Source organism: Nicrophorus vespilloides, unplaced genomic scaffold (genome assembly GCF_001412225.1).
Source record: "Nicrophorus vespilloides isolate i.1.1-1 unplaced genomic scaffold, Nicve_v1.0, whole genome shotgun sequence".
Lineage (NCBI taxonomy): Eukaryota > Metazoa > Arthropoda > Insecta > Coleoptera > Silphidae > Nicrophorus > Nicrophorus vespilloides.
Window position 1 is genome coordinate 21,869 of NW_017097306.1, and position 20,533 is coordinate 42,401.

The 20,533-nt window shown below is 37.4% G+C and overlaps 6 protein-coding genes across 9 annotated transcripts; 4 read left to right on the forward strand and 2 right to left on the reverse strand.

Annotated features, from left to right (window-relative positions):
* The first annotated feature begins 1,864 nt into the window (after window positions 1–1,864).
* Window positions 1,865–7,162, forward strand: LOC108559719 (organic cation transporter protein-like). The gene is made up of 10 exons (XM_017917063.1): window positions 1,865–2,430; window positions 3,835–3,900; window positions 4,926–5,024; window positions 5,077–5,266; window positions 5,324–5,582; window positions 5,634–6,036; window positions 6,096–6,313; window positions 6,369–6,550; window positions 6,606–6,742; window positions 6,810–7,162. Exons 2-10 carry the CDS (start codon window positions 3,857–3,859, stop codon window positions 6,910–6,912), a joined length of 1,635 nt encoding a protein of 544 aa, XP_017772552.1. The 5' UTR covers window positions 1,865–2,430; window positions 3,835–3,856; the 3' UTR covers window positions 6,913–7,162.
* A 401-nt stretch (window positions 7,163–7,563) lies between these two features.
* Window positions 7,564–9,476, reverse strand: LOC108559713. Its single transcript, XM_017917052.1, has 4 exons — window positions 9,209–9,476; window positions 7,982–9,140; window positions 7,828–7,927; window positions 7,564–7,766 (listed from the first exon to the last, which is right to left on the reverse strand). The coding sequence occupies exons 1-4, from the start codon at window positions 9,436–9,438 to the stop codon at window positions 7,639–7,641; spliced, it is 1,617 nt and encodes a 538-aa protein (XP_017772541.1). The 5' UTR covers window positions 9,439–9,476; the 3' UTR covers window positions 7,564–7,638.
* A 415-nt stretch (window positions 9,477–9,891) lies between these two features.
* Window positions 9,892–11,591, forward strand: LOC108559710 (probable pyruvate dehydrogenase E1 component subunit alpha, mitochondrial). Of its 2 annotated transcripts, none has more exons than XM_017917048.1 (4): window positions 9,892–10,074; window positions 10,127–10,327; window positions 10,379–11,269; window positions 11,320–11,591. In XM_017917048.1, exons 2-4 carry the CDS (start codon window positions 10,211–10,213, stop codon window positions 11,503–11,505), a joined length of 1,194 nt encoding a protein of 397 aa, XP_017772537.1. In that variant the 5' UTR covers window positions 9,892–10,074; window positions 10,127–10,210; the 3' UTR covers window positions 11,506–11,591. The 2 variants fall into 2 exon arrangements, with proteins under 2 accessions (XP_017772537.1, XP_017772538.1); XM_017917049.1 differs by having other exon boundaries at window positions 10,265–10,327.
* A 280-nt stretch (window positions 11,592–11,871) lies between these two features.
* On the reverse strand, window positions 11,872–16,393 carry LOC108559716. 2 transcript variants are annotated; one of them, XM_017917060.1, is made up of 8 exons: window positions 16,223–16,393; window positions 16,073–16,152; window positions 15,596–15,974; window positions 13,076–15,182; window positions 12,502–12,996; window positions 12,283–12,450; window positions 11,987–12,220; window positions 11,872–11,929 (listed from the first exon to the last, which is right to left on the reverse strand). In XM_017917060.1, exons 2-8 carry the CDS (start codon window positions 16,120–16,122, stop codon window positions 11,883–11,885), a joined length of 3,480 nt encoding a protein of 1,159 aa, XP_017772549.1. In that variant the 5' UTR covers window positions 16,123–16,152; window positions 16,223–16,393; the 3' UTR covers window positions 11,872–11,882. The 2 variants fall into 2 exon arrangements, with proteins under 2 accessions (XP_017772549.1, XP_017772550.1); XM_017917061.1 differs by lacking the exons at window positions 15,596–15,974; window positions 16,073–16,152; window positions 16,223–16,393 and adding an exon at window positions 15,296–15,309 and having other exon boundaries at window positions 13,076–15,084; window positions 15,138–15,182.
* Window positions 16,394–16,452: 59 nt separating this feature from the next.
* LOC108559717 (WD repeat-containing protein 13-like) lies at window positions 16,453–18,282 on the forward strand. Its single transcript, XM_017917062.1, has 8 exons — window positions 16,453–16,604; window positions 16,661–16,809; window positions 16,890–17,027; window positions 17,076–17,223; window positions 17,276–17,577; window positions 17,629–17,804; window positions 17,859–17,977; window positions 18,042–18,282. Exons 1-8 carry the CDS (start codon window positions 16,523–16,525, stop codon window positions 18,236–18,238), a joined length of 1,311 nt encoding a protein of 436 aa, XP_017772551.1. The 5' UTR covers window positions 16,453–16,522; the 3' UTR covers window positions 18,239–18,282.
* Window positions 18,283–18,805: 523 nt separating this feature from the next.
* LOC108559712 (protein TFG-like) lies at window positions 18,806–20,527 on the forward strand. Of its 2 annotated transcripts, none has more exons than XM_017917050.1 (5): window positions 18,806–19,027; window positions 19,122–19,439; window positions 19,618–19,851; window positions 19,905–20,159; window positions 20,234–20,527. In XM_017917050.1, the coding sequence occupies exons 2-5, from the start codon at window positions 19,250–19,252 to the stop codon at window positions 20,476–20,478; spliced, it is 924 nt and encodes a 307-aa protein (XP_017772539.1). In that variant the 5' UTR covers window positions 18,806–19,027; window positions 19,122–19,249; the 3' UTR covers window positions 20,479–20,527. The 2 variants fall into 2 exon arrangements, with proteins under 2 accessions (XP_017772539.1, XP_017772540.1); XM_017917051.1 differs by having other exon boundaries at window positions 18,806–19,023.
* Window positions 20,528–20,533: the final 6 nt, after the last annotated feature.

A 20,533-nucleotide genomic window follows, 5' to 3' on the forward strand; every position in this document is an offset into this window, starting at 1 on the left:
AATTAAATTTAATTAAACATTCAACAAGTATAATTCATTTTGTACAATGTACATTGCAACAGTGCAAAAATTGCACTTATATAAATAATTTACACAATAATTGTTAAATTGTCTCTTAATTTGATAATTTGATTGTATTTTCTTACTCAGTGCCACCTAGAGTGTGTTTTCTAATTTATTATTATATTTTGATTTGAATATTTAAACTTATTTTATAGTAATATAGTATATATATTTAGTTGTAAAGTAGTATTTAAAATATATTTTGAATGATTAAGTAATCAATAAAATTATAAGTAAAAGTTGTTTGTTATAACTATACAACCAGTTTAGCTTTTCAATAAACTCAATTTAAAGACGTTAGATGACGCTATTGTAATAAATTCAATCATCCATATCTAAGTTACTAAGTATCCTAGCAATTTACTAAAGCTAATTAATTAGAAACAAGTAGATTATCAGCAGTTTTGTAATTAGTTATCAGTAATTAAGCTTACAATTATGACCTAATTTTGGAACATCTAGCTAAGTTTCAAACAATTCCGTTTGAGTGGTTCGCGCCTTGACTTAAATATACTTTTAGTTCAGGCATTTTGGCGCTGCTAAATTTAATAATTTTTAATTAATACTTTAATTGTAAATTTTTAATAATTTAAACGTTAGCTATAAATATAAAACTGTTACACAGTTAACGATTAATTCATTTGTTGTCTAAGCTATGCCTGATTTATGAATGAACCATCTGTTGAGTTGCTTTGGAAAACATATTTAAATTTTTGAATTTCAATTTTTCTTATATTATACAATTACGTTAAATACGTTCTTTGAGCATTCGACGATAAGCTTTAAGTAGTTAATTATCCATATCACTTCACACAAACTATAAATAAATATTCGAGTGATTGAAGGCAACGTAAATATTAAACACAAATTTATTATTAGAACCTCTTCAAAAGCAACAATAATCGTAAAAAAGAAAAATTTAAATTTTGAATAAAAATTGAACATTTTTCAAGTATTTTTCACGTGGCTCCAAAAAAAATAATGAATTAAATATTTACAAATACCGCAGCCTTCTATTTTTAAACGCTGATTGCTTCAATAAACTGAACAAATAAATTACAAATGTTGACCTTTCGTATCAGTTGACGAAGATAAAAATTGAGATCTCTCTCATTCATTGATCATATAAGAATAATGCAGCACAAAGTAAAAACAAAATACTTAATTTGCAAGTCCATTCGACTCCAAGCACATGACTCCAAAGGTAAGTCAATAACCTTGAGAGTAAAGCAAAATTTTAACTGAACGAAATAAATTCTGAACGTTAATTAGTAAAAATAAAATATTTATGAAGTAAATAGAAAATTTGATTAGGTGTATTCCAGGTATAACTGAACAAACTGTACAGGAAATTCCGTTTCCTGTCCTCGTTCAATTAGAATATACACTGACCGTAATTCGTGATTATCAATTAAAGTATTGAAAACGCAATTCATTTTAATTTAAATTGCATTTCGAAATGCGTAAATGTATATGTTAATTTAATTGTCAAGCGTACAAACAACAATGTTAAGGTTTTATGACAAAGATCTGTTTTGTATTTGTTAAATAACGTTGCTGTTTCATTTGCTCTTTGTGTTATCATTTTCATGTAAGCAGAAAATGCGCTCAGTTTGTTGCTCCTAACGTTACAAACAACTTGCGAAATAGTTGTACTGGATGTTACCGGTTTCTACAATAAAAAAAAATAGACCCTTAAGAAACAGAAAAGGTATTTTTTTTTTATACGCTGCAAATGTTAAAGTCTTCATCAAACAAGTGCAGTTTTTATCAACCCCAAAAGTTCCACTGTTTATTAAAAAAAATGCTTAGTTCTACTGTGTGTTTTTCGTTAATGCTAATTTTGTGTTAGCTGTAGATTAGGTGAACTATTAGAGGATTATCGAGGATTAACAAAGTGAGTTGCGATTATAAATAACGAATCTAATTATAAGAAGCTGTTGATGCAAGGATTAGATCTGAAGTCCACATCAAACAGCTACAGTTTTCCAGTGAAAGTTCCACTGTTTTCTCCGGTTTGGACAGTCGTAAATCCCGAATAATTATTACACAATGTGCAAACTTTTATCTACAATTTTTTTTTGTACTTGGTGGTAGGTGTGTGTGCTTGTGTAATAGCTGCACGGTCTTCTGGAAATGCGCAAGCTCGTGACCACGTCACAATGAGGAGACCCAAAACGCGTCGTCTGTGATGGTTGGATCACAGTGGAAAACCGATGGTGGCCGAAGCCCCTTGACTGACTGTTCGCAATCAATTGTATGACACAACATCATACAAACACACAACCGCCCGGCATCGACAGAAAACGTGCGTCTGGGGTCGCGTGGGTCCAACGATCCTCCACCATATCAACATAATACAACTGCGTAAGTCTGCAAAAGAAGAAAATAAACAGAATATAAATAAGCGAATATCGTGGTCACAGCCTCCTCCTCCTCTTCCCTAACCGTGGGTTATTTATATTTGCAAGAAATCGCGGTAGTTCCAACGTTGCTAGGCAACGACGCGTCATCCAGGATTCTGGATGGGGGGTTTCAAAGTGAACCAGAAAAACCGTAATTATCGTTTGACCCAATTCGTTTTCCAATAAGCCGAAAATTGCCTAATCGACTTAATCGCAGTCCGAACTTATCTACTAACAGTTCCGTTGCCTTGCAGCACGTTACTCGGATCGATTCATTAAGAAAGATCATCAATTTTCTTGTTTTATTAATTGAGAGAATCTCTTCAGCTTCTCAAACAAAACTACCATTAGGTTATTAATTTATCCACTGTAAACATTTCGTTCGCACTTTATCTTTAAAACTAATTACATTTAATTGCAAACAATCAATCAATCCAATAATTTATTTATTAACTATTACGTAAGTTCGAACGTGAAACTTATCTTTTTTTTCCTTCAATTATATTTTCTGCATAATTAGATAAATTATTAATTTCACATAATTTTACAAAAAAAAAAAGTTAATTAGTTCATTAAAAAAAAAATAAGTTTACTTAATAATCATAAATAATTTGGATTTTTTTTATTGATAAACTATTAAAAATACTTATTCTAATTATATTGTCTATTATCTATTGATTATCTACACACAAATTACATTATAATTTAAGCAATACCCTTGTATCTTCATCATTATCTACTCTACTTATTCACAGACATAATTATCATTTTCCTATTAATTGAATCTCTTTAAACGAAAATTACATTGAACATCTCTGCTTATTAAATAATTCTTCTTGTCTAATTACGTACAAACTGTGACCCAATTTGAATCACGCCAAGTAAGCGTAATTGTTTTAATTTTGTTTCATCGCTCACTTTAATCTCGTTTTATTATTTTTTTTTTATTTATATAATTTAGTGCAGTCGCTGCATCCCGAACAGCGCAACGAACGTTGTTTTCGCTGTGTTTCTTATCTCGAGAACTAATTAAAGAAAATATGTTGAAAATGTTAAAGAGAAACGAGTTTTTTTTTGTTAAATTGTAGTAGGATTCAATAATTATGGTGGCGATACTCGAAACAATTGAGCTGCGCTCGGAATTGCCTGTTGACATACCATTTGGTTAGCGCCAATCAACTGCAATAAACTCGGAGCCCAAACAATTGATTTAACCGACCGCAATCTTGGATCTCGTCTTTTCATTTAGTTTGTTTAGTCTTCGTCTGAGTCCATTGACTCGGTTATTAGATCTTTGCTTTATGTAATTAATATTGCTTAGTGATAGATAATCATAGTTATAGTTCTTTCTTACTTCTTTTTGCAGATCAAGAAACTGATGCTCACAGATGGCTTACGACGATGTCATTCCGCTCCTCGGCAACTTTGGAAGGTAAATAAATTGATCAATTCATAATTTTATCTTCTCAAGCCCTAAAAAATTAAGAAAATATTAACTTCATCGAATAGAGAAGCTAAGAAAACATAGATCATAAATACAGAAGTAATAACTACAGAACAAAATAAACACTTATAATCCTGAAAGTAAATTTTAAGTGATTATAAACTTTTATTCTCTATTAATAGCAATGCAAACATGTTTTTTTTTGTTAACACTATTTCATGTTTTCTCTTTATAATACAAAAGCGTCGAAATGAACCAAATTTAATCTCTGCGTAAACAAAGAAACCGGGATTTATAACTTTTCCTTTCCATTGTTATTCATTGAATCGTTTCGAACAAAATTACTTATCTCTTCACGTAAATTTTAACTCATTCTGTAATTTACATATTTACGATGTAATTAAACCAAATAGAAACAGTGAACGACAAATATATTAGCTGCAAATCTCAATGTGATTTAAACGAAAAGTGTAATTATAAATACGATACTGTTCTTTCAATGTCAAGTGTATCATGTGACAAATGAAGAAATTTGTAAGATTTGTTTCAATGGGAAAAAATTTAAAAAATGTAAATGAATTGCGTTTGCTTTACACTAGGAATTTACATTATGAATACGTAGTTTTAAGGTTTCGTTCAAACTGTCTTTATCACTTGGAATTTCATTTTCGTAGTTAACGTAAAACTATTTTCCATGAATATTAAACAAATGAATATACTGACGTATTTAAAATAATCAAACGTGCCAAATTATTAGGCGTTGTCATGGTGAAATTATATAAGAATTGTTCGATGGTGACAAAAGCGAATCGACGAATAAACAAGTTGTGTTTATCTGTCACGAAGAGACCGCAAATTCTTGTGTTTGTGTTGTGTTTTTTTTTTAATTAAAAACTGGGAAATTTTAATAACAGAAACCGATAATAGGTAAATCATATATGTTACGTTTATCTATGTAATTAACGCCTTGCGTTTAGTTCTGTTAACAAATTGTTGTTTGTTTTTTTGTGCAGGTACCAAAAGAGGATATACTTACTGCTATGTTTGCCTGCCATAATCTGCGCCTTCCACAAATTGGGTAACGTCTTTTTGGGCGCTAAACCTGATTACAGGTAAGTTATCAATTTGTTATTTATTTAAAAAAAAATTAATAAAATTGTAAAGATGTCAGCTTCCGGATGAGTTCCCAAATGCGACGTACGCTTTGTCCGAGGAGCAATTCAACGCCTCCTATCCTTGGGACTACAAGAACAACAAATTCGATACTTGTTTAATGAAAGTGGATGGTGAAGAAATTAGCTGTGATCATTACATCTACGACTATAGCAAGTATGAAAGCAGCGCAGTCATCGAGGTAACATATTTTTACATATATTGGACTGTTTTGGGTATTAATCTTGGTTTTTTTTAGTGGGATATGGTGTGTGGGAAGTCTTACATGAGGGCTACGGGAGATGCCCTCTTCATGGTGGGCGTCATGTTGGGCTCAATCATTTTCGGAGATCTTTCCGATAGGTTCGGAAGGAAGCTGATCTTCTTCATATCGTTGGTCATCCAAGTGGTTTTCGGGCTAATCGCCGCAGTGGCTCCAGAATTCTGGACATTCACCTTCACTAGAGCAATCGTTGGAGCGACTACATCTGGAGTGTTCTTAGTCGCTTATGTTATAGGTAAAACCTTCAAATTTGAAGATTTCGATATTAAAATTACTGTTGTTGCAGCGATGGAGATGGTTGGACCCAGCGATCGTCTGGCCGCAGGCGTGATTTGCCAAATGTTCTTCTCCACCGGTTACATGTTAACAGCGCTCTTCGCCTACTACATCCACGACTGGAGGTGGCTGCAAATAGCCCTCACCGTACCAGGCTTAATATTCTTCAGCTACTGGTGGTTCATCCCAGAATCCGCCCGTTGGTTGATCAGCAAAGACAGAGTCGTAGAAGCGAAGGTTCTCATACAAAGAGCAGCTAAAGAGAACAAAGTCACGATTACGAACGATCAGTTGGATAATCTTCTGAGGTCGGACGTCAAGCCAGTGGATCCGAACGAAAAGCGCGCCACAATCCTCGACATCTTCAGGCACCCCAATCTCAGGAAGCGCTCTCTGATCATCTTCTTCGACTGGTAATGCTAACTGGTGAAACGATGACCAAACCAGCAAATCATTATTATCTATATTTCAGGTTTGCAAACAGTATCACGTATTACGGTTTATCCTGGAACACGAGCAATCTCGGGGGTGGAAACGATTTCATTAATTTCGTAATCTCCGGAGCCGTGGAGATTCCCGCCTACACATTCCTCCTCTTCACCCTTAACAGGTGGGGCAGAAAAAGTATCCTGTGCGGATGCATGCTCACCGCCGGATTAGCTTTATTACTCACGATGGCTGTTCCAGAAGGTATTATCTTAATCTTTAAAATTTATTTATTTACTTGAATTTTGGCAATTAACAGATCACAAATGGTTGGTTGTCACTTTGGCCATGATCGGAAAGCTTGCCATCACCTCCAGTTACGGAACCATTTACATCTTCTCCGTGGAGCAATTCCCGACGATCATCAGGAACGCAGGTCTCGGCGCTGCGTCCACTTCAGCTCGTATGGGTTCGATTTTCGCTCCAGTCATCAACATCCTTGTAAGTTCGATACCAGAAAAGCATTATTCATTTAATTACAATTATTAATTGTCAGAGCGAAATTTGGACTCCATTCCCACTGATCATCTTCGGATTGTTAGCTTTGAGCGGAGGCATCATCTCGCTCGTGCTTCCGGAGACCTTAAACCAAACCCTTCCAGAATCCATCGCCGATGGAGAGGCTTTCGGAAAGTACGTAATTAAACCTTTGGATTATAACAAAAAATAATAATCTGTATTTCTTTCGCGTTTCTTGCAGGAAAGTTAAAAAACCTGAAGATGTTCCTGAAGAAGTACCTCTGAAGACTATCGAAGTGGAGAAACCCTCGAACGGATCTGCGCCGCCAGTTTCAGAGGATTAAATGCTAAAATTGCAACTGCCAAATACGTATAATAATAACTACACACACACACAAACACTCTACATGCCAAATGTGCTTAAAAATGTTTATTTTTTACTCCGTTCGTTGCATTTTCGTGTTTATAAATGCAATTTTACTTACGCTGAATGTGATATGCACGTTATATATAGATATATATTACAAATATTACGACCGTCGCGGTTTTTGTACTTGGAATTATTTATATTTCTCGGACCAAAGGTTTTATATACAAAATAAGAAAAATATTTAAAAATATTAATATATATTTTTATGAATACAACCCTGGAATTATGTTATTCTATTTCCATGATCCATTAGATTCTAAGTAAATCAACAATTAAGTAATTTAAATTCGAATTTGAAACAGCGCTAAAATGACTGAACTAATAGTTTGCAGCTAAAACAAAGAGATGTTTCAGTAATTCTTTTCATAATTATTAATTTGTACCTTTAATTACGTTATTCGTTAATATAATTACATATATATATTATTATTAATTTCACTTTTAAGTAAATACGTTTTATTAATTTATTGGGTGATGATTATTTGGTTGCCTACATAAATTCACTTTTACGAATAAATTGTGTATTGAAGTTTAAAGGAAAATAAATATAAAGACAAAATTATGGAAAGTAGTCAAGGAAAGTAAATAATTTACTTGTAGAAATAAACATAGTAATCAAATTCAATAGAAAATATACACATCAATTACGCTTTATGATGGGTTCGATGAGAACGGCCCATTCCAGAGTTTTCTTTAACTGCGGATGCTGCTCATCCTGGTCGGTCATGTTAAATTTACCACCAGGCATCAAAAACTCCGATGCACCTTCTATAATCAAATAACAAATATTATTAAATGATATGAACAATGGAAAGAATACATCGTTTACCAATTATATTCAAACTGATTTCAGTCCCGTTGAACGATTCGACGATTCCTGTTATAGACTCGGATAGGATCGGCGAGTAATCGCGTCCAATTTTCAATCTCTGCAAACACAAAACGATTAATCAATAGTTTAAGAAAGTCGCATTTGGATTTACTTTAAATACGATTTTATCGTTAGGTTTCGGCTCAAGTGGCTGCATTTTGCCGGGAGTCGAAAAGTTGCTCGCATTGTTAACATCCTCAGCAGTATTGTTGCATTCCGCTATCGAGATTGTAGTGGATGACTGAATGTTAGTCTTTTCAGCCTCGTCGTTCTTCTGCTCGCACACGCTCACGCTCGAATCTATGAATATTATATCATCCTGGATATCATCGAATTTGATGTGAGTGGATGGTTTTCCTTGCGTGTTTGGTGGTTTGAAAGGTAAAAGCACCTTGGGTTGTTCCTTCTCCGAGCTGGAAGATTCCAGTCTCTTAGAATTCTTTCGCTTTCGGACGCGTTTCCTCTTTCGATTGGTTTCGGTCCTCTCCATCATCGAATCCGTATTGAAATCGGAGATGTCCGTCAGTTCCGATTTACTTAAATTAACGTTCAACGTATTAACAAACACCTCCTCTTTCTCCTCCACCTGCTCTTTGTCTTTATTCGATGGCGTTTCGCAAATTTCCTGTTCCTTATTGATAATAATCGGCGTTTCCTGCATATCCTGTTCCATATTAATACACGGCGTTTCCTGCATTTCCTCGTCCTTATTGGATTGAGGCGTTTGGCAAATCATCATTTTAGCTTCAGCGCTGAACGATTGTTGCTCTTCTCCAATTTTATCCTCCAACTGCATAGTCGTATTCCCCGATTCCGAATTTGCTTTAAAAGGAATTATATCGATCGTCACATTGGAAATCTTCTTACCGTCTGACGGTTTCGAAGCTATTATCGTCTTCACAATGTTGCTCGTTTTCTCCAGTCTACACAGTGGATGATAGGTCTTGTTCATCCTCAACATCTTGGGTGTGGCCTCATCCAATTTCCGTTTTTTATTCTTGTGCTCCAATGTCTCAAAGTAATCCACCTTCTCAATCAAATCATGACTAACATTCCCATTGATTGGTGCAGAATTCACCTCTTCCTCTTTACTGTTTGGAGATGAAGTGCTGTTGGGTGTTAACTCAAAGAAATCCACAGGTTCCCCAATATTGCTTTTATTACTTTTCTTCTTCTTTTTCTTCACTTTCTTCACCAGCTTCTCCTGAATGCAATTCTGCTCATTCTCCACCAGCTCAATTCTCTCTTTATCTGTGTTTACTTTAATCAAACTACAAAACAAACCAAAAAAAATGTTGAGTATATCAAGCAAAATTAATCAGAATTATGTTATACTAACTGCACAGTGTCTCCATCCTTCAGAATTCGAATATCTTCTGCATCTGGCAAATGGTGATGCATATATCTGACATCAAAGTTCGAGATGTTGAAGAGCTTTGTGATGTGCAATTTCAGGTCATTCACCACCTTCATTTTATCCACATTCACAAATATGTGGCAACTGGATCGGTGGTCAGTGTAGAAATGGGTAAGATCAGCCAATATTTTGAAATACCTTGGATGATCCATTCTAAAATTTATTGAATCCCCAACTATATTCTAACAACAACAATATAGGTAAATCTAACACTTATTAATTAACTTAAGTTATAACACACATTTTAAACATTTAACATAAAGTTTTAGAGTCTTAACAAACCATAACCATACGAAGCCGGCTATGAGTTGAACTGGATTACATGTATACATGAGTGCTATAAGAGTTGCCGATATAATCGATTATATTAGCGACATCTACTAATCCAACAAAGTCTTAAATCCAGACGTTTTGGCGCTGCACAACAATTTGGATATCTTTGAAAACAATATTTCTTAGATAATTGTAAAAATAAATTGAGCAATAACTAAGAGTTGTGTAAGAAACATCGATAATTTTAATAAATAGATTTATTTAGACTGCAGTTGGAACTAGTTTAACTATTTTACACAGTGACATCTGTTCCTAAGTCATTGAAGAGACATCTGTTCCTAAGTCATTGAAGACTTAAGTCATCAGATTTGTGACTTTGACAAGTGCAAAATAAAACAGTGGAAAACATCTTGAAGATCAAATATATGACCTTTGCGATCCCGTGGGAACAGTAAACAGAAGGGATGTTACCGATTTGCGTGAGGAATTTGGGCAAAAAAGCCCTACAAACTCAAGTGAGTTCTTATTTTCATATATTCGTATGTAAATTTATAATGGTATTTGAAGGTTATTTAATGGATTTAATTATATAAAGGTTGCAAGGATTTAGAGAGAGAGAGAGAGAGATAAAGAAAGGAACTAACAGTCATCATGAAGCGATTTTTGGATATGTTTAGTAAAAATACGTTTAATTTGTCATTGCAGAAAACTATACCAGCAGCAGCAGCCAAAGCAAATTATGCCACTGAAGCTAGTTTTGAAACGAAAGTAAGAGATAGTGTTTATAGTGTTAAGAAGTTGTATTATGGTTGAGTATAGCCTTTCAGGTTGCACAAATTGGATGATGGTCCTTCAACTAATGTTACTTTGAATAGAGAGGATGCCTTGAAGTATTTCACTCAGTTGCATGGAATCCGTAGGATGGAAACTTCTGCTGGTAATCTGTACAAGGAGAAAATTATCAGAGGCTTTTGTCATCTGTACTCTGGACAGGAAGCTGTGGCTGTGGGCATGAAGGCAGCTCTGAGGCCTCAGGATGCTGTGATCACGGCTTACAGGGCTCACGGATGGACCTACATGATGGGTGTTTCCATGAAGGGTGTCCTAACTGAGCTGACTGGCAGAGAAAGTGGATGCGCCAGAGGAAAGGGAGGCTCTATGCATATGTACACGGAAAACTTTTACGGTGGAAATGGTATTGTCGGGGCTCAAGTGCCGCTGGGAACTGGCGTCGCTTTAGCAATGAAATACCAGAAGATCGATGGAGTCTGCGTGAGTCTGTACGGCGATGGTGCCGCAAACCAAGGGCAAGTCTTCGAAGCTTACAACATGGCCAAACTGTGGAATTTACCATGCATTTACGTATGCGAGAACAACGGATACGGCATGGGTACAAGTTCAGAGAGGGCCGCTGCAAGCACGTCGTACTATTCCCGAGGTGATTACATTCCTGGTATCTGGGTGGACGGTATGGATGTGTTGGCCGTGCGCGAAGCCACCAAGTTCGCAGTAGAACATTGTACCAGCGGTAAAGGTCCCATCATCCTGGAGGCGGCGACCTACAGATATTCTGGCCACTCGATGTCCGATCCTGGTACCAGCTACAGGACTCGCGACGAAATCCAAGAAGTCCGTCAGACCAGAGATCCGATCACTTCGTTCAAGGAGAAGATCGTCGCTTCGAATCTGGTCACACCCGAGGAGTTAAAAGTATGGTTCATCAATTCTGAAACATCATCATAATCGTTTTACTCTTTCAGAAATTGGAGACTGAAATCCGCGTGGCCGTTGATGAAGCCACGAAGAAGGCGAAGACGGACAAGGAGGTGCCCATGGAGGAGTTGACCGGTGACATCTACGCCACCACGTACGAACCAAAAATCAGGAACATCACGCCGTTCAATCCGCTCGATCATAAACGTTACGGTCAAGCCGTCAACCTCTAAAGCAAACCTTCTTTAGATATTTTTAAACGAAAATGATTATGTAAATATTAATTAATTTATGCCCGAAGCATTTCCTACTTGTTAAATATTCATAGTTTTATGTTCAAATAATAAAAAAAGAAACGATGAGATATTTACAAATATTTTCTTTAATCATTATAAAATTCCATTTAAACATGAAATTCAATTCATTCAGACAATTCCTCTAATTTCAATTAATTTGTGATAAATATGTACAGGCACACACATAAATAAATTAATATAGCACTTATTTCATATTTAACGACAATAAAAAAGAAACGATGTATTTCCACACTAGTACTATCCTACATAATTATTTTAATGTATAATTAATATCACAATGATGATGCATTTGATTAAGCATCTTCAGGATCGAGCATCTCCGTCTCCATGACTGAAATCTCTAAAATAATAATTATATATTATTTCCATTTAACATTAATTATATCCTAAGACATACCTGTTTCTGCGCTCGCCAATATTTCGTTTATTTTGGCATAGGTTTTTTGATCGTCGCTCATTTGCACTTGGATTTTCCTGATCAACCCGATCAAAGCATTCACGATATCTCTGCTGCCGTGTTTAGCGACGTTTATCAACTCCTGTATAAGCTCGACCTGCTTGAATGCCCACGCATTGCTTTTGATCTTGCACAGAATGGTAATAGCCACAGAAAAATCTTCCCTTAGAGTACCTGCAATATATTTTGCGTTGCTTGTAGAGAATAGCTTTTGATTTTGTATTAGTTCTACTTACACATGAATTGCTGCAGGAAATCTTTGATCAGGTTGTTCTCATTGTAGCGTTCTCTCGGATACTTGTAATAGACTTCCAATAGGTTCTTTAGCACGCTCAAGAAGTATTCAGGACTGTGGCACGTTTTCGTGTGCACCAATTGTATCAATACTTGTATCAACGGTTTATCTAAAACATAACACATTTAACAAATTATTAACTATAATATGATTAAATTACCTTTAAGTTGTTGCTCGTCAGATATGACTACCAGAATCTGTATCCAGCAAACAAGGACGTGATGTATGAACGGTACAGCCAGATCACCCATTTGATACATGGCGTCGCACATCATTCTGCGTAATCTCATCTTCTGCTTCTTCATTTTGCAGAGCGCGGCGTAAACTTTAGTTATCCGCATCACGTGCGTGGCATCCGCTTCGACGAAAAGGAGATTTCGCTCGCAGAGTACCAGAAAATCTTCGGTGATGTTCGGGTAGTCGTCGTTCTCGAGCTTCACCAGGAACCCAATCATAACTTTCTGCGTCATGGTGAGGCAAGGCTCGAACGGGGATTCGCCCTTCGCGGCCTCCGATTCATCGATTCTCACTGCCGTCAGGATATAGTTTATCAGAACCTTTTGATCTAGTCCTTGGAACGTTTTCACCGCATTATCTGTCTTCAAATCATTTCCCTGATAAAACACCAATCGCCTCAGATACTTCTTCGCTTTGCCTGAAAAATTAATATACATTAGCGTTTTTTTCCAACAATTAACTTTAAATATTTATAAACGTTGATAAACTTGACTTACTCCACGGTATTTTCTTCTCAACAATCGGATTGTCATTAATTCTCTCTTCGTTTAGTATCTCTGGATTACTTTCTTCAGTGTTCAGTTCTGTTGAAATCTCCACTCCACTAGTTTCAGGCCTAATGCAAACCTCTTTGGCTTCAATGACATTTGGTACATTCTGGGATTCGACTGTCTGTTCCCTTTCAGTTTGATTTACAATAAACGAATTTGCATGAGCCGTCTCTGTTTCAACGTTAATACTGATTCCTGAGTTTTCCGTCAACTTGTCTTCATTCGTCGCTGCGCAGCTAACAATTTGGTTCTCCGTCATATTACCGTTCTCGACGATTCTCGGCGATTCAATTTTGTTTTGTAATCTCTTCTGATAGGCTACGGGCTTCTTGAACTTTCTTACTTCCTTCTGGATGGCAGCTGGCTGTATTTCCAATGGGTTATCATTAATAATTTCCGGTTTCGTTTCCGGAATTATTGGTGGAGTAATTTTCAGTGTCGCAACATTATGAGCGATGCGTTTCTTCGTCGGCACCTCCACCGCATCCCCAGAAACCAGCTCGGATCGAGCACTCAATTGAGTTGTTTTGAACCTCTTGGTGATCTCTGAAAGCTTACGATTTGCTACAAGCGAACTGCTTTGCAACTTCCGCTGTTTCACATGCGTTTCATCTGTTGCATTTGCTTTGGATGCTGGCCGTTTTTTCGGTGGACTATCTGGTAGAACGCTCAATGGAGAGGTGGACCTCATCTCGTCGAAGACGCGTTCCATCTCAGATTCCGCAATACTCTCTTTGTCTGAATACGTCTTGAAACTGGTACTCTCTTCATCTTCTTCGATACCAAACAGATTTTCCATTCTATCCTTGGTGCTCTCATTGAACATACTCAGATTCGTTGCTTGCGTTCTCGTGGAAGACGTTTCGCAATCGCTCAAATTGTAGCCGGAATCGATGGACTGGAATTCATTGTCCGAATCATAGCTACGTGGCATGATCGGTCTCGAATTAATCACTTCATTCAACTTGCACATCAGCGTCTTGAACAGCTTTTGATTGATCGGTCTCGGAGCAGCCGGAGGCGGATTCCTGCTGTATTTCACGACCTTCCCTCTGGTTATAGTTATATTAATATTTCCGCGCTTCAATACAGCCAATGCCTGTTTCATTGTCGGGGGTTTGCTCGTCCTAGTGACCTCAATACAACTAATCTTTTGGCAGGTTTGAGTTTCCGCATTTGATTGTTCCAATTTTAATGTGACTGTTCCAATTTCAACAGTATTCTGAGTACACTGCAATCCAATTTCTTTGTACTCTTTGTGATGTCGACTAATCTCCTCAGTCCCAGCAACATCCAATCTTAAATTATTACTATATTGACAACCAACTTCTTTGGTTTCGTATTGCTTTGTGGATGGATCATTTGTAATTCCAAATTGACAGCCGAAATCTTGGAAGCTCTTCGCAGTTACATCTTTTTTACACGCACCAACGTTCGATTCTACTTCATTGCTGAACTGACACCCAAAATCTTTGGAGCTGTAGTCTTCAGTTTTCAATTGCTTCAATAACACACTACTATTATAAACTGGCTGAGTCATTTTTAAAGCTGATAAATCTTTTGTACTATTATTTCCCACATGATTAATGCACTTCAGCACTTTATCGCTAAATTGACATCCAACATGTTTCGTCTCCAACTGGTTGCCCGCTTGACAACCAACATCGTTTAGATTTCTTCTAGGCACAGTAGTTTGATTCGCTTTGTGGCAAAGACGCTTTGCGAGGGTTTGGGAACTTGCGTTAACGGTGGACGGTGCTGCAACAGTTTGCACGCCGCAATCGTACCGCTCAATCTTGTCCCTGAAAGGCGTGATAAGTTCAGGAATATCCTGCATCTCTTTCAATATTTTGAAGATGTACTCGTCATCGTACGTTCGTTCGTTGGCCATCCGTCGGTCTACAAACTCCGCACACTCCTCGTAAAATGCTTTCGCTTTCAATGCTTCTGCAGAACTAAAGCCAGACAATATTTCACGAGTATTATCACTTTGTAAATTCGTAAATACCTTGAGTCTTGCTTCTAACTGATTCTTCCTTTCCTCAAGTATTTTCTGAAACAACACTCAATATTTATTTCAAGTAAAAACGATACATAAAGATACGAGTTTTAAAAGAAATGAAAAAAAATGCGTGAATACGTTTAAATAAAAAAATGAAATCTTACTTGTAAAGTTTCTTTGCTAAAGAGAAGATAGAAACTAAATGTAAATATTGTTAAACCATGGTGGGTGGAATTCTATCTTACAGGAAATTACATACAGGAAATGCACAATAACTAAAATGACTAACATTTTGCTTCTATTGCAATCATCTAAATGACAAAGCAATCTAATCAACACAGGAACATTCAGAAACAATCAGTTATTACTGAAAATACGTGAAGAATAGAATCGGAATTTTCTATGAATAATTTCAAAAAGGAAAATGAACAAAGTATTAATCATAATTGATATTTGGGACTCACCAATTGTGCAATTTGCTCTTCATAATTAGAATTGAGTGACTTTGCTTCGTCCAAACTATTTGATAATTCAGTATTGGACAACTTGAGTTTGGCACATTCCTGCTCACTCTGACCAAGCTGAGACTTGAAATTCCAAATGGCCAACTCACATTTACTGTGGTGCTCTTTAAACAGAGCATTGTATTTGGGCTCGAGTTTCTCGAATTTCTTCTTCATATCCAAATACTTGTCCATGTAACTGATGTTCGCATTTTTGTAATTGGTGAATTCAGTCTGGAGGCTGTCGAACTTCTCATTGTGGCTCTGAGTAAGTTTCTGTATTTCAGCTTCGTTGTCCTGTATCTTTTTGTTCTTCTTCGAGATTATTTGAAGGGCGGCACTGGAAACGAAACGGAAAAAAAAAATGAATAAGAAGTGACATATAGGTTAGAATTGTAAACGTTCGCGTAACGTCGAAAATTAGCCGAAACCACTTACTCTGAGGTCAGGATTTTCTTCTTGATAATGGACAAAGCTCTCAGATCCATCGTATATTTTAAAAACGCGCTTCAATTGAGCTGTAATACAAAAAAATATGAATGCAATTAGATGTGCGTAAACATAACCTAGTAAACAATAAACACTTACCAATTAAGATTTGCTAACATAGTAATTGGCTCATCAATGTAACACACAATTAATAACTTAAACCTGCTTGTAATTACGAGAAAAGTCCTGAAATATCGCGCACTTTTTATTTAAATTCACTATTTCAGCATGTTTTTTTGATGTTATTTTTTCATCTGCGTCCGGGTGGAAAAAGCCTTCGCAGTGCTGCCACAAGGAACCGAAGACTTTGGTGTAGACCACCAAATTCACACCATCTGACAATTTAAACGTCAAAGTTTGTTTGTGGTGTGGACGTATCTTTGTTTACGTGAGGCGAAGATGACCACTGCACTGCAGCAGCAGGTTTTCGCATTAGATGCTAAATACAATGCGATTCGAGTGCCCAAAAGTCCTAATTACAGTAAGATGTTCAGAGTAGATTTATTACAATGTAATACGATTTTGTAATTTGCTTAGGGACTTTGTACATCAGAAGAAGGAGCCAGCTGCTGAGGGACACGGACAGGGATCAGGAGAAATGGAAGCAGTACTTAAGGCTGAGGGCTTTGCTGCTGCAGCAGAAGTATGGCCCAACTGAGTTGACCCACAAACGTTCCATTAGCAGGGTTTGTTTATTTGTCTTGTTAATTGCTCCATATTCCTAGATATTAAGCAATTTTAATGATTTTTTTGTCTGTCTCTATAGACAAGTTTAACTCCGATGTCAACAGCAGCAGAATCTGTGATTCCGACGAGAAATGCGGAAGCTTCGAAGGCTATAGTCGGTGGTAATTCCATAGCGGAAAATTACGCTTTCGTGGGCGTCCATCATATCTATGATCAGGTAAAATTAAATTTCTCGGAAGAATCGGTTAAAAAAATTGAATTTTAGCATACAGCCGCTGTGACTATGATCAAATTTGCTAATAACGATAGGGCGAAGCTCTGCTGTTCCTCCGTGGATAAAACCTTATCCATTTGCGACGTTACCACCAGCTCTGTGATAGCCATACTGAGAGGACACGATGGACCGGTGACTTGTAACGTTATTTGTGTTGTACTCGATTTTGGGTTTAATTGTAATCATTGCAGGTTTCGATTGGTCTATCAATAATGATCTGCTAGTTAGCACCAGTTTGGATGGAACGATGAGGGTTTGGAGCGCGGACAATTGTTTGAGAACCGTGCGCGAGCCGAACAAGTCTCAACTTCTCTGCTGCATCTTTCAACCGGCCAACAATAACTTGGTGATCGTTGGAAATGGACGTGGAGAGATTCGCGTCGCGAACGTGTCCACCGGGAGGTTCCTGCAGAGCGTCTGTCGCGTCGGTGGGAACGTTTTGAGCGTGGCTTCAGAAACGAACGGGAAAATAATCTGGGCTGGAAATGACAAAGTGAGGATGATCATTTCAATGATGTATTTGTTGATTTTTTTTGGTTTGCAGGGCGAAATCGTGTCCGCAGTTTTCGATGTTTCCGGCGGTTTGCAGAGAACACGAAAGTTGACTTTGGGTGTGGCGTGTTCCGTGACCAGCTTGAGTTACAGGGCTTGGATTAGTCGAGAAGCGAGAGATCCCAGTCTCCTCATCAACTGCAGCAACAACGCTGTATGCTTGTTCAGGTAATGTTAATTATTATTATTGCGTTTCGAGCAAAGTTTTCATTGTCTTCGCAGCGTAACAGATGATGAGGGTGAGCTGCGTCTGAAGCGAAAATTCCAGAATTGCCATCAGAAGCATTTGGTGAAGTCCATATTTTGTCCGATAATGTCTTTCAGGCAAGGAGCGTGCGTTGGTGAGAGACGTTCAAACTTTTTTTTTATACTTGTATTCTATTAATTTCGTTTTCTTTTTTTAAGTTACTGGAAGTGAAGATGGGAACGTGTATTTTTTGGATATCGAGAAGACCACGAACAAGGCGAGGCTGAACACGTTACAGGGACACGCCTGCGCCGTTCTGGGCGTGTCCTTCAATTATAATGAATCTCTATTGGCCACGAGCGATTTGGAAGGCTTGGTCATCATTTGGAAACGATCTGAATCTCTGATGGTTTAACGGATGATTAGCAATTTTTTTAATAATGAGTCGTCCGAGGATATTTATTGCAATCGAATCTAAAATTATTGTATTTTTTTATTAATACTTAATAAATATAATATACTTGTTACTTTATTACAAATACATTTAGATTTGGTCTTAATGATTCAATAGTAAATTCTACGATTTAGCGTACATTCGCTAACAAAACATGTTAATTTTAAATACCAAAATCAAGAGTAGCTCAAGGATAATTAGTAAATATTATTCACGTGTTTCGTTTTATAAATCTTTTCCATTCTATATGAATGTTCATTACATATATACTTTTCAATTGATCGAATGCAAGGTTGCTTAACCAATAAGAAGATAGAGTTTTCAAATTTAAATGATGCGATGTGATCTGATTGGTTAATTAACATAAGTTTTTGTTTTAACGTGATTTCAAAAATAAATGTTTGATATATAAATGATTCAAATTGTTTATTGTTGTAGAAATTTTTGATAATGATTAATCAGTGGGAAAAGGTGCACAGATATGGATGAATATCGTAATTGTTGGAATATATTTGATATGGGTGTGCATTATTTTTTTCCGTCGTGTTTGCGAATGCCGTATTGAAAAAGTGCAATAGTTTTTGGTGATGTGATGTTGCCAGCACTTGTTGTTGTGGAGGCCATCATTGCACAAAGTTCTCTTGATCTTCGGCAAGTTCATCCATCCATCGCGCAGTATTTGCAACCGTTTTGACATATAAATATATATATATACATCTTCGAAGTGAGAACCGGCTGCCTGAAGTGTACGTACGTATCCGACACACACAACACTGTGTGTGTTTGTGCAACAGTAGCCCCAGCCAACAGAATAAAAGTGATCTTAATTGACTTAACATTCCAGAAGCTATAACGAACACACAGGCACACGTAATTGTAATTGAAGGGACATCTGTTTGAGCACCCGAATCAATCCCCATTAGCATTATTCACTCAGTCCGGCTTTATGGTTCAGCGAAGAAGTTCGTCGCGATGGACATAAAGAACGAGATTGATCTGAGCGGCAAGCTCATAATAAAAGTACAGCTCGGTGACGATATCCGGCGAATTCCCATCCACAATGAAGCCATCACCTACGACGAGCTGGTGCTGATGATGCAGAGAGTCTTCAGGGGAAAGCTCTCCTCCAACGACGACATTACCATCAAATATAAAGATGAAGGTACTTACACACTCTCTCTCTCTCTTTATCTTTCTTTTTTCTCTGTCACTACAACTACTTTTTTTTAAATTTCTTTCCTTTTCTTTTCATCATTTGCTTTGTGACATGTTTTTGTTGTTTTTCTTTTTATTTACTAATATGTTTGCTTCTGTCATGTGATCTCCGATTTGTTTTGCAGACGGTGATCTGATCACTATCTTTGACAGCTCAGACCTGTCGTTCGCCATACAATGCAGCCGCATCCTGAAGCTGCAGATCCTGCTCAACAGCGATGGTGTGGAGTGCAAGATCATGAAGACGGAGGATGTGAATGGCATCAAGGTGCAGCTGAGGAGTATCCGGGATCAAGTGAACAAGATCCTTGATACACTCGAAGTGCCTGCCGCCAACAAGGAGACATCACAGCAGCAAAGTATAAATGAACGCACGCAGCTGTATCCCAATTCATTTCTGAGCTTGTTCCAGCTTCTACTGAGGCTGTGGCCAACGGTGTAGAGACGACATCATCATCGTCCTTGAGCAAAGTCAATTCGAGCGAGTTCGATCCGCTCCAGCAGGAGAAGGCGAACGCGACGGCGGTGAAGCCGGAGCCGACGAGCGCCAACGAATCGACCGAGTCGAGGCCGCAGAGCGTGCCCAGCATGGTGACGCCTGCCCATTCGATGCCATCCGCGAGCACCGCAAACCAGAATCCTCAATACTCAAGGACACCGACTTCTGGTAGTAGCAATAATGATATAAATAGACGCATCAAATCTCATTTCTGTTTGTTCTCTCTCTTTTTGTTTTTATAGCTTATCCGCAATCGTCGTCGTTCGCTTCTTTGCCATACACCGCCGGACAGTACACTTACTCTTCGCCCGGCTATGGACAGCAGGAGATGGGACAGAACTATCAGAACTATCCCCCGACTACTTTCCCGACATCTCAGTTCGGCCAGCCGATTCCCGGCATGTACCCCGGACAGACCCAAGGGAATCCGTACTCGAAGAACTACACGCAGCCGTCCCCGCAGCACGGGTTCCTCCATCCGCGTTGATTTTAATTCGTCGTTACGTTTTACTTTTTTTTTTTGCTTGTATTATTTTCTACTC